Source organism: Dendropsophus ebraccatus, chromosome 7 (assembly GCF_027789765.1).
Source record: "Dendropsophus ebraccatus isolate aDenEbr1 chromosome 7, aDenEbr1.pat, whole genome shotgun sequence".
NCBI lineage: Eukaryota > Metazoa > Chordata > Amphibia > Anura > Hylidae > Dendropsophus > Dendropsophus ebraccatus.
In genome coordinates this window covers 120,925,792-120,939,533 of record NC_091460.1, presented here as the reverse complement: position 1 = coordinate 120,939,533, position 13,742 = coordinate 120,925,792, and the positions used below count along the sequence as shown (strand labels likewise).

Sequence of the window (13,742 nt, the reverse complement as noted above, 5' to 3'; positions counted from 1 at the left end):
TAGTGCACCTTCGGTTATTTATAACATAAAGCTGAATTTATTTGAAATATTCAAAGTTAAAGGGGTGTTCCTATCTTAGGGTAGCTTCACACGGGCGGGCTCGCAGCGAGATTCTCGCTGCGAGCCCGGCAGGTCCTGTCAGTTCCCATAAACTACATACTTGCTGCGGACCGCAGCGAGTATGTAATTATACCGCGCTTAACCCCTTCTACTCCCGGCCGGCTCCCCCGCTGTAAGCAGCATACATTACCTGTCCTTGCTGCACGGGTCCGGCGTCCTGCTCTCCCGTCCGGCCAATTAGTGTGTTGCCCAGCCGCAGCCACTGATTGGCCGGGCGGGAGAGCAGGACGCCGGACCCGTGCAGCAAGGACAGGTAATGTATGCTGCTTACAGCGTGGGAGCCGGCGGGAGTAGAAGGGGTTAAGCGCGGTATAATTACATACTCGCTGCGGTCGTTTAGACCGCAGCAAGTATGTAGTTTATGGGAACTGCCAGGACCTGCCGGGCTCGCAGCGAGATTCTCGCTGCGAGCCCGCCCGTGTGAATATACCCTTAAAGCGAATATACAAGCAGGTACATCTCTAAGATTTTTACATCAATAGACCAGCGGCGACGGGATGTCTGTGTAGCGTTTTTTTTTTTTTTTTAACTTCAGCCCGGTTCCCTTGCATGGTGCCAGTGTGTTCGCAGTCACCGTCCCAGCCTGAAACACTGGAGGCAGGCTCACTGGCCCCCAGTGTGACGTACTGCCTTCCCCTCTGTGATTGGCTCCATTAGAATCAATGGAGCCGCATCACAGAGGCGAGGGGCTTAATCACACTGGGGGTCAGCTTCCCACCTCCATTGCTTCAGGCCGGGCCGGTGACTGGGAATAGACAGAGGTTTCCGCCACATCCTGTTCATGGAGCTAAGTTGATCCAAAGTCTCTTTGTCCCAAATGGGAAGATCAGTTCTTTGATTGATATATGAAGGTTAGGATACAGTGTGAAAGATTTAGCATTCAGTACTATGAAGGTTATTTTTCTGCACAGTCCTATAACATGATGTCACATCAGATCTGCACACCTACTTCGGTACTGTAAATTAACCCAACTTACTCTAATGACCCCTGTTAAATTTGCTTTTCATCCTTTTTTGAGTCCCGAACTTGATATTATACATTTTACTACACTTGGTTTACTACTTCCAATACAATTTCCCCCTCCATATAAACCTTCTTCAGTAGATTCAATATGGCACACTTCTATCCTAAACCCCCTTCTGTCACATTCCTGCCCCTCACTCCTTATCACTAAATTTTCTCACCCTTTCTAATGCTTAAAAAGTTGGTAAAATGGAGACAATAATTCAGAAAACATGTATTTTTCAGTCTCAACATGCAGTTTTTTCCCTTTAAATGACTATAATTAAAGTAGGCTTGAGGATGAAACATTGGGATCAGCCTTTTTACTTTTATCAATACAAAAATAAAAAGGATTGCTTAATAATATTATGAATACAACTTTTTATTTTTATTCATTGCAGCTGTTAGCCAGAAATGTGTTTTGTGTTAGACACAAATACGTTCATAAGCAGAATAAGGAGAATCTATTTGACAAGATGACTTGAAAGCTTTAAAGGTACTTGTAACTTAAAAAAAAACAAAAAAACTTATGTTGTAGTTACATGTCAGAAGTTTTAATCAGTGGGGGTCCGGTTTGCTGAGACCTTTACCAATTGCCAAAATAAATCAGCCGCAGTGCTCAGATAAATGTTGTGCTTGTTTGTTTGCAATCCTCACTGTGGGGTTTTGCTTCTTAGGCTATATTCCCACAAGGTGTTTTCTTGTCCGTTTATAATTTTTTAAATGACGTCTGTCATTTTGAGTCCAAAATAGCATCCATTATTTTGAGGATTGGCTGCCTCAAAATTGGCTGTTGGTACCTTATTCTACTTTGGGTTACTAATTAGCCTTTGCGTGTGTCTTTAATTGAAAAGTCCATTCAATTTAATAGTAAAAATGGAGAAAGGACTGTGAAAAAAAAAAAACTTTTAGTGAACAACTAAAGAATACCGTCACTGTTTGCAAAAGACATCCAAAAATTGTGAAATGACAGATGTCATTTTTTCTTTTCTAAAACAAAGAGGAAAAACGTAGTGTGAACATAGCTTATAAGATGGGAAAACCCATTTATGGTCACTTTTACTGGACCTTTATGATATCCTATTAACTACTGTAAGTTTGAGTTTACTATGGAGCTTCAGTACTTTTATACTCACTGCTCCTATAAAAAAAAAGAAAAGAAAAACTTTTAACTTTAAATTGTTCGCTAGTATACAAATATCTTGCATATGTCTTTGAGGCGATGCAATTGTAAATTGTAATTTTTTTTTAGTATTTATGTACTATAATTTGCGGTTGAAAATATGTTTGACTTTTTATTTTTAAGTAGGATTGTGTTTCGTGTTTATCCACCACAGGATCATTTGAGGAAAAAAAAATAACTAATGATGCCAATTACAATAAAGAGCTCCCACCCATATGGCATATAAGTTCCCATGACGAGTCTGTTTATGTAAATACTTGTATTCCCCAAGAACTCTGCATTGTGCCAGTTCTTAGCTTTTCTTCCTGGAAATGTATGAATACATTTACAACTGGATGTCACAATTCCCCATGTCACTGTGGTACATTTTTACAAACTAACATCAATTTATTCCTATAATTCCGCGAAAATGACAGAGAACTGGCACAATACATACTTTTATGAGAAGATAGTATAGAAATATTCAATCAGACATGTAAGGAAATTATATATATATATATATATATATATATATATATATATATATATATATATAGAAAATGAACTAGGTGTAGACGGCACTGTGTGGCAGATAGCTCCGGTGGGTGCACGGCCCTCAGGAGTTAGACCCAAGCTCCTTAAGAATCCAAACAATAGATAGGAAGGCGGCACTCCGAAAATAGTGAAAAAACAGTGGTTTTATTCACCCATAATGTGCAATACAACGTTTCAGTTTCTCGATGAAACCTTTTTCAAGCAACACATGTGTTGCTTGAAAAAGGTTTCATCGAGAAACTGAAACGTTGTATTGCACAATATGGGTGAATAAAACCACTGTTTTTTCACTATTTTCGGAGTGCCGCCTTCCTATCTATTGTTTATATATATATATATATATATATATATATATATATATACTGTGTATATATATATATACTATATATATATATATATATATATATATATATATATAAAGTCTGACCCTGGAAAAGACCTTGCGATATAAACCGTAGTAAAAATAAAAAAATAAGCCCCAGTAAAAGTGAGCTGAACAGATCCCTGACACTGGGTGACTGAGCATCAGCCAATCAGGGCCAGACTTGTTATGCTCCACCCCCCACTTGCTCAACACAAGCTGCAGGGGATGCAGGACTGATAAAAACATGCACAGTAGGACATTGAATATGGGGGGGGGGCACAGGTTAGATTGGCTAACTCTAGGGGGGGGATATATAGTATGGTGACTATTTGCAGAGGGGAAGGTATACAGTATGATTACTTCCTGAGGGGGTGGGGGTTGTATACAGTAAGAAGGAAAAACTAGAGAGAGGTGGGGGTGGGGGTATATAGTAAGGGGGAAGAACTACAGAGGGGGGAGGGAAGTATACAGTATGGGGAGGGGCGAATTGCATAGGAGAGGCATACAAAGTATAGGAGAGGAACCACAGAAGAGAGAAGGAGGTAGAAAGTATAGAGACCTAACTTCAGGCGAGCTTAGTGTATAGGAGCCTAGCGAGATACAGTAAAACGGCTAACTGTTGCATATTGCATAGGGTGGGGCTAAAGTGTATTCTTCGAGATCAAGACGTATCCCAAAAAAAAATCCCCTGCACTTTTTCTGAGAGAAAAAAAATACTAGAGAAAGAGAGAGAAAGAGATCTTTGAGAAGAACGAAAAGATGATTTCCTTTCTAAAGTATGTAACAGGTTGAGTGCCCACCATATTATGTTACTATTTATTCAGTTCATTCCTTGTTTATTTCTTCCTGCAAGAACATGGTCACTAATCATAAAAATGTGCAGTGAACTTCAAGGGCTCAATTCAGAAAGAATTTATGAGCAGCACAACCTTGAGTTATTCATGTGCATGCATAGAAAAATAATAAGAGCTCGCAAAACTTGTGCTGACAAAATTCTAAAACAAAACTTATACATCTTCTTCTACAGGTTAAGTGAATGAATGGTGCTGGTCTAGTGCCACCAGGACTACAATAATTTCATTGACTCTCTTCTTGTGAGTTACATAGGGTTGAAAATGTTCAGCTCTGTTGTAACATAACAACTGTAGTCAGTACCACTGGATTTATATTACACCTCCAGGGGTTGTCCCACTATTGGAAGTTTTCCACTATTCTTAAGATAGGATATAGAGCAGAAGCTAAAAACAAAAAAATCCAGCGCTCCATAAGGTAATGACTAAAGATGAGCAAATTCTGTGAAGCAGTATTTGCAGCAAATTTTGCAAAAAAATCTCCAAACTCGCAAAAAAACAACAACATATTTTTGTTTCAGTTTAGCTTTTATAAATGAAAAAGAGCAAAATTGTAATAAAAATATGATGTACTAAGTAAATATAAATCAAAATGACTGGCGGCTTCAATATAAGGAGAGGGAGTGGTTATGGACAGCGGAAGGTCACTTATTCCCCCCGGTTCCAGCGCCGGGTCCCGGATCGCGCCGCCAGGTACACCCGTCCCACAGGCACTTCCTGGTGTTAGCTGCTGCATGGGACGTGACATCTCAAGGCAGCTCAGCCATTGAGTGGCCGTAGCGGAGTCCTGCCTCAGTCGCTGAATGGCACCAGGAAGCGGCTGCAAAACGGGTGTACCGGGCAGCGCGATCCGGGACCCGAAGCTGGAACCGGGGAGGTAAGTGACCTCCGCAGTCTATAACTACCCCCTCCCCGGCCATAGCTTAAAAATACCCCCAGGCCGAAGTATCCCTTTAATATAGCCTATTTTGATTATAATTTTGCTATTATTTTTGTTCACAACAGCAAAAATTAAACAAAAACATACTGCAAATATAAAAATATACAGTTTTATTGATAAATTGGGAATTACCAGCAAAGAGGAATTGGCGGTAAATTTATCAATGAATACACACGATTAAAAAAAAATACACAGTGCAAAAGTACATTAAAAATGTAGATTTGTCAATTTGGGTCCTTATTATCAAAATTCCTGGGGTTCCAAACAGTCTGACCCCCGAAAATCCTGCTCAATCCTGAGGATAGGGAATAACTCCTTATGGTGGGGCAACACTTTCAAGGGTAATACTGCTTTTTAATTAGCATTGACTCCTAGCTATCAATGCTCACAACATACTGTAGAACATATTGGAGACCTCTGATGTAGAAGAATATTGATAATAGTGGCAATTTAGTTTTAGAAGAATGCCTCATATGGCCCATTTAATGCTGTTTATTGCTATTGAATTTGGTAAACAGTGTCTCAGGAAATAATAAACTAAATGGATTGTTATGAATGATGGAGGATATTTAGGAGATTTTAGATCAAAGGTAGTAAAATGAATGGCTCTATTTGTAGTACAATAAAAATATACTTTGCACCTAAATTCGCATTACTTTAAAAATTCTTTTACATGTTCTAATACTCAATGAAAGTTACTCCTGCAGCTAGTATTGATGATAGATAACTGTAAGTCTTAGGCTATGTTTACACTACATTTACCAGTGTTCATTGCATAGCAACGGACGCCGGCCGCGGGCTGCATTTAGGACGTTCCTGCAACCGATACCTTTGTATCAGCTGCAGGAGTGTTCTTATTTTCACATTGACTTGCGGACACCATCAGGTGTACCCACAAATCAGTTAACCAGTCACTTCAATGTAAAGTGTGTGTGCACACAAAGGGCGGCATTACATTGACTTCAAAACAATGCAGTAAAGAATGGAGGCTGATTCCATTGAATCAGCCTCCATTCTTTACTTAAATATTACGTTGTGTGAACATAGCCTTATTCTGTATATTCTGTCTATTCTACTCTAACAAACCCACTAACTAAAAATTTTTTTTAAAGTATAAACATATCTTAGTACTATTTTATTTTAACTCCTGGTGTGTGGCAGTTATTGTTAACAACACAACATGATCTGATTGATATAAAAAGGCAAGGAATTGGGGCTGCAAAAAAGTGTAAATGCGATATAATGTTCCATTTAGGCATCTGGAAGGCATTTTGTCTCACCAGAATCGGCATTCTGAAAATACTTATCATAAAAATACTCTAATGAGCTATAAGCCAACAAATGTCAGAATATAAAGCATTGAACATAAGGACAGATACTGAGGATTGCAGTGAGCATATAACACATAATATAGTGCATTGCCCTTGGGCAATATTGTCCTTAAAATGAGGCATTAGACAAGTTGGCAGCTTCGCTACACAATTCTCAGAATGTTTTGCTCAAACAGCTGTTTGCATATAAATTACATAGCATGTCCCTACATAAATGACAAATATTTAGTTTGACTGGCTTTGGATAGGAAGCAGTCAACAGTTTAGACTTCTCATGACTTTGGGCTCCATTTTCATTAGTATTTATTAAAAACTAGAGATGTATGGTAAAGTAGTGATCATGTGGCAGATGTTGCTGTCACAATTTTTTCCCCCCCGAAGAACAATTAAAACAGCATTTCCAGCAACCGTTGCTTACATACAGCATCAGATTGTTCAGTTGTGTACTACATATGGAAAGGATCTACTCTAATCTATCTATGTATCTTTAAGAGTTCCTCATACCATTCAAGGGTAGTGCAACTTTTCTACTGCTGGCAATCAAGAACACATCCCTACAGGGAAAGCTCAACAAATTACTCAACAGATCGTAAACTCTTGTGGGCAGGACTCTCACTCCTCACGTTTGACTTGATGGCTACATGTGTATTTCTGTAATGTCTGAATTTGTCATTGTATGTACCCTCATAAATATTATTATGTAACTATCACCAATGCCAGCCTAAGGCGTCTGATTCTCGAAAGGCATGTAAGTTGGGGCCACTAAAGGGGCCTCCACAGGTAGATTTTTGCATAGGGCTGTAGACCACGTTGTTTGGTGCTTCCAACAAGACCCTTTATAGTGTGGTTATTTATAGACTATAGTGGATGGGCATTGACATATGATACAGCACAGAGCGTAAACTGCAGAAAGGACAGCTCTGACCACAATGCCTCATTATGCACACAATAGAGTTACCCTCACACCAGCCTTCAAATAACTGCGTAAAACTATGGTTTCTGATTTGTTCATCTAACCTTAAAAAGGGCTTTTGAGTTGGCTAAGGTAATGGCTAAAGAACATATTAATGCGACACTTTAAAGGAAACCAATCACTAAAAATATTGCTGTTAGCCTAACAGCTTTTGCTAATAAACTGTCAGAGTCCTGGGGTCCGGGAAAATGGCAGTGCCTTCTCTCGACCCGAAACCCCTGTCCCTGGCTATTTGCCCTCCTAGGCTAACCCTAGGGCAGCAACTGGGCAACAGTCCTTAGCCTAAATAGGGACACAGGGTGGAAGACAGAACATACAGACAGGTATAATAATAAACAGCAGAGTGTGAATTAAGTCAGAGAAAGACCAGGCGTCGACTGGTTCCTCTAGTTGAATTCACACCCACAGAATTAACCCTGATTTAAACCTTAATATACATTTTCTAGACATATACATATACGTTCCATTTGAGCATTCCCGTATCCCCCCAAAACACACTTTGAATAATTCCCCTGGCGTATGCTAATGATATCCAAGTAGCCATTGGGGCAGGAGTAGTCAGGGCTTCAAGTAGTCATGGCTTCTAGGGCAGTACTACGCTGTAATCATGTTTCTCTGTGCCTGATTCCCAGTGCAATAACTCGCTTGCATCACAGAAGGGTGAGCCTATATGTTTGTACCCGCTCAAAATACTATACTCGAGAGGACATTATTATGATCTGGCTCTTCTTTTAGTGCATCCTTTAGGCAAGTGATATAGATGCATGTGTACCTGCCCACCCACATGATTCATGAGATCAGTCTAGCTTTTTCACATGCCCATTACAGGCACTTTCAATAGTGTAAGATGTTCACTTACTGCCTAATATATCTCACTCCTTGGCTTTTTCTGTTTGTAATGTAATGACCACAATATACATCTTTGTATCATATCATATCATATCATATACGTACCATATTGGAAAGAAGCTCTATAGTCATGATAAAATCTTTGGACATATCACATATCACAGGGTTATGGATCCAAAGTAAGCACAGAAAAACTAGGTCCAATATGTGTCGAATAGGTTGCAGGGTGCTTAATAAAAACCCATTGGGTCAAAACATTGCTGTTACATACTCTGATATGAAATAGAGTATGAGAAAACTGAATACTGAACGTGGACATGTGAAAAGTTTTGTTCAGTTGAAGTATCACTGCTGAGGTCCCCACAAATCAGGAGAATGAGTAGGGAGCTATGCACGACAGTACACTGCCCTTCTCCATTGTCAATCCTCTATCTATCTATCTATCTATCTATCTATCTATCTATCTATCTATCTATCATGCAATCAATACAGTCAACGGCACTACTTCAAGTTGGTGGATACCAATGGCCAAGTAGAATGGCCATGACCAAGGACTGCAAACAGCTACAGTTTAATATATGTCCCATAACACATCCAATGAAGTTCAATAAGCATGAAGGTTTTTTTTTTCCCCAAGATGATTGAAAATGACAATGCAGAGCAACTGGAACATCATATCCCTATATTTTGCTGTGCTGCACTTTGTTATTGATGGAATTTTTTCATGAAATAAAACTTCACATTTTTTTAACTTTATTTGACTATCTATCTATCTATCTATCTATCTATCTATCTATCTATCTATCTGTATTTAGCAAAATTAAATTAACAAAATGTTTTATAACTCATGAACACTCTCCTTGAACTGACCCCTTAGGCCACGATAGAGTCTAATAATGATACTTATTAATGATTTTCAATGTAAAATCCATTACCAATTTTCTTTTTTTTCTCTTAAGAAAAGAATACAGAAATGAGCTCATCTGCTTCTGGAAATTCAATTTCAAATTGCTTTAATCCTTCTTATTTCCTGCATATAACCTAATGGAAATTGAAACTTCTATGGCATTCACTACTTGGAAAGTTTACTTGAGAAATGGTACAATGAATAAACATATTTAACGTTAATATGAGTCACCATCAATGTATGTCTTCTTCTGCCGCACAATGCACTTGAGTATATCTACGTCATAAAGCATCTCCTGGTTAGGCTAAGTGCACAATGAAGAGCTTCTTTCTTTCCGTATAGACATTTGCTCGTAACTGCCTTGTTAGCTACAGCACTAGGAGTGCAAATTGAAGCACCGAAGAAAGATACAAGCCACTATAAACAGTTTAAGGATATTTCTTACCTCGGTAATGAAGGATTTGGCAGTGGTTGGACTCATAACAAGAATAGCTCTTCTCAGTGTGTCCCTGTAGCGATTTAGCTCTTCTATACGCATAGTAGCAAAGAGTCCCGTGATCATCTTATTAATGTTGTTTTCCACCTTCTGCAAAGCTACATCCATTCCCTGCTGAGATACTCTATCCAAAAACTCTTGTATTCCACGGATATCTAGGAACATCAAAAGTCCATCAAAATGCTAATCAGTTAACGGCAACACATCCATTAAATGCCTAGCCTGGTTTAGAAGTTGTTTTGCTCGGTATCATGAAATGGAAGGTTAAGCTGCACATATGTTAAACTATATAACACCGCTGTTTCTAAGTGGACACAGATTGCAGTTGTTATAGATTTCGACAGTTCCTTTTTCTTGTCGAGACCAACAGCGTTAAAAATGGAAAAGAAAAAGATGAAATTTTACCCAACCTATTTATTCTAGTTAGCTGTTTCTTCCACGTATGTGTTAATATGATTTACAAATACTTTTGGTAATAATTCTTATACACATAGGGGGCATTTATTAAGTCCGGCGTTTTCTGCACCGGATTTAAAAATGTCCCCGCTGCTCTGAGACTACAGAGATTTATGTAGAGGCGTACTGCCTCTACATAAATCCCGTGCGCGTGCCAGGAAACCTACGTTAGAGCTAAAGTAGGTTTCCTATTTTTCAGCAAAATAAATGCTGAATTCAGCGGACTCTGAGTCCGTGCCCCCCCCCCCGTTCCGCCCCCTCCACACCCCTTTCCCGCCCCCCTGGGCATACTGGGCGGAAAGTGGCCGGATGTGAATATTTTATTCACAAAACGGCCATTTGTGAATAATTTTTTTGGCATCTGGCTATTTTCCGCAGAAAAATACGCTTTTTTAACTTGATAAATGCCCCCCCATAGAGGGATTTATTAATGCTTGGACCACAAAAATTATCACAAATTTGGCCCATTGCTCTAAAAGTTGTATATTTTTAGGCAGAATACTGCTTGTGCATTTGTGAAATTTTTATTTTACATCATACCACTGTCATGCATGATCACTTTCTTACAGACAATATGGCTCGTCTCCAGTTCAGGTGTGGTTTGCAATTCAAGGAAATTTGTCAGGTGGTGCCAGTGTGCTGTAGCTGGCAGTCCCTTTATAAGCATGTTACCATTTGGTAATTTGTCTGTTGAGTGGATTATGCACTGTGGAGTTGATTATTATCACAGAACTCCTACTGCAAGGAAGAGTCAAAGAGGAGAGCTCAGCATTTGTGCCACACTCTACCACTCCACACTGCTATCTCCTCCCTCTTCATCGTAAATAATCAGTGCTGCCCGTCCTCCTGTCAGCTCAGCTGTCAGCCAGTGTCTCTGATTGCAGATCAGTCCTCTGTTGGCAGATACAGTCTAACAGCTGAGCGAGCAGAAGGCCGGGCAGCATTGATTATACATGAGGAAGGATGAGGAAGGAGGGTTAAGGGTGTGCCAGAGTGTGGAACAAACAACTCCTGTTTGACTCTTCATTACAGTAGGAGACCTGTGCATAATCCACTACACGGTCAAATAACCAAAAGGTGCAATGATCACTAGGGGACTTCAGGCTACAGCACACTGTCACCACCAAAGGTAGGGCCCAATGCTGATAGATTTCCTTTAAGTCCCATTCATTTTAATGGAACCAAAATGCAAAACCCCACCCAAACTGGAGACAACAGTTATACTTTCACTGGAAGAAAGTGCCCATGTTTTTTCTAACGCTGGATATCCCTTTTGATGATCCTTTAATGCCAATACTATTTTTTGGGTTTCGATTTTTCCTTCTTACGAATCTTTGGCCCTCCATTTGTTGCAAAACTACAATTGCCATCATGCTTGGAGAAGCTTGGCTGTCTAGGCATGATGGTAATCATAGTTTTGCAACAGCTGGAGGGTCCTGTTCTAGATGAAAAAGCTATTATAATATTCCATATACAAACCCATATGAGGGTTATTTTTTGTAGGACCAATAGTAATAGCAAATTGGGTGTTTTTTCCCCCATTTATGCTATTTTAAATAAGTTGGGTTGTCCCCTAAGTGGAAATATTTTTATTTATTTATTTATTTATTTTTCTTTAAAAAAAAAAAAAGGGGGGGGGGAGATGAGGGTGATTCTTACTTTTATTATCGTAAGGTTTTTCTTTTAAATATTTTTTTATTAAACTCTTTGTTATCCTTTTTACACTTTTTAAGTCCGCCCTTAAGGGCTATTTATTTTTATTTTTTAGATTTGCTTTACATTTCTCATTTTTCAAAATAAGTAAATAAATAAATAAGTAAATAAAATAAACAATTGCTATGACTGTGTATGACCCATTCAAACATACTGATCTTATAAGATGGATGGCACATATTGACAAAAAAAATAAAATAATAATAATAATAATAATAATAATAATAATAATAATAATACTAGCAAATTCCAGAATTGTATTTTCACAACTTTGCAGGGGAAAAAATGATATAAAAAAAAAATAAAAATCAGACAACTTTTCAAAGTGTTTTTGGCCTATACGATTACCATTAATATGTTACTATATTAATAGAATTAATATATTAATATTACAGTGAGGCAACAGTGTTTGTTTTGCAGGGTGGCTAAAACTGCTGGATTCAAAATGAACTGTAACTAGAATTGTTATATATTTTTGACTGATTATGTGTCACTATAGCAAATAGGACCAGTCACACTTATTTCATGTCTCTTACATAATGAGGCTCTTATGGCAAAAAAGCTCTGTAAGTGGCCCATATGTGAGACTTACTTTTAGCAGGCCTTTGTAGGGGGAAAAAAGTCACATATATAAAAAATGCATGCTTTGAATTTGTGACAGGTTATGTAATCTCAGATATGGTTGTAAATGTAGTGATACTGTATATTGATAGCATGATTTTTTAAAAATAAAAATTGCAAATTTTGGACAATGAAGCGATTGTAGAGAAATCGCAAATTCAATGAACACAGTCATATTTGAACACCTAGTAAATTCCCCTTTTGTTTATCCTACCTTAGTGTATCCTTTTAATATGTATATGAGATTGTAAGAGTATTGAGTTGAATGTAATGTGCTAAAATCATTAGGTCAGATTCATGCAACTGTCTAAAAGACAAAGTGATTCTATTGCCCGTAACAATCAATCACAACACAGCTTTTATTTTTCAAGAACTAAGAAATAAAAGCTGTACTGTGATTGGTTGCTACCGGAAATACAGACAGTTTGTCCTTTAGACAGTTGCATAAATCTCTCTTAATGTTTTTTTTTTTTTTTACATTTTCCAATATGTTAATTGCAGTTTTCTGTAATTGTTTCTATTCTATTCTTTCTTCTTGACAGGCCAGTACTGCTTACCGTAATATGACAGATACATACATCACAATTATAAGTGCTGTCACTGTTCACACAGCCATCGTGACACAACTGCAGGATCGAAGCTAACTATGATCCCTAGAGTTTAACTCCTTAGAAGTGGCTGTGCATAACAACTGCAACATCTAAGGCGTTTGACAGAGGGAAGAAGCGTCCATGTCAGCCCATTGTTTACCCATAATCTTCCAAAAGCATCGGCCTATTAGACCATATCAAAGATATAACCCAATAGTTTGTGAATCTGACTGAAATGAATGCTAAGGAATAAGCAACCAGCTTAGGGTCACTCAAGTTATCACAACAAAATAAATTAATCTAGTTTCGGCAAAAGGTCTCTCTAAGGAAAAAAAAATTGTAACAATATAGCGCCATTAAAAAAACAAGCACTCATACAGTTACACGAATGAAAATGTGAAATGAAAATAAAAAAAAAATAATTGGTGCTTATTTTCCAAAATAGGCAGCCCATAATGGGAATATCCTTATTACATTTCTCTCAAGCAATCCAGATGTATATATATGTTTAAGGGGGTATAGAAGACTCAGCAATGTTCGGAAGCACCATAGAGAATGAATGGAGCTTTGGCAGCGTATGTGCTTTATGCTCAATTCATTCACTTTTTCCACCACTTTTTGGATTTCCTGGAGATCCCTACAAAAAGACTCCAACCAGTTTACTATCCCCTATCTGTGGATAGAGGAACATTTTTTATGTTGGGACTACCCCTTTTTTTTTTACTGTAAGGCTATGTTCACATAAAAAAATTTTCAGCTCCGTTTAAAATGACGTCAGTCATTTTGAGTCTAAAATAACGGACGTCATTTA

The 13,742-nt window shown here is 38.2% G+C and overlaps 1 protein-coding gene across 1 annotated transcript in view; it reads right to left on the bottom strand.

Annotated features, from left to right (window-relative positions):
- The window catches only part of GRID2 (glutamate ionotropic receptor delta type subunit 2), a 797,500-nt gene that overhangs the window by 419,649 nt on the left and 364,109 nt on the right, over positions 1 to 13,742 (bottom strand). The window contains exon 4 of the mRNA XM_069976784.1: positions 9,501 to 9,706. Coding sequence (XP_069832885.1) covers positions 9,501 to 9,706 — 206 coding nt within the window. The remainder of the gene's footprint in view (positions 1 to 9,500; positions 9,707 to 13,742) is intronic.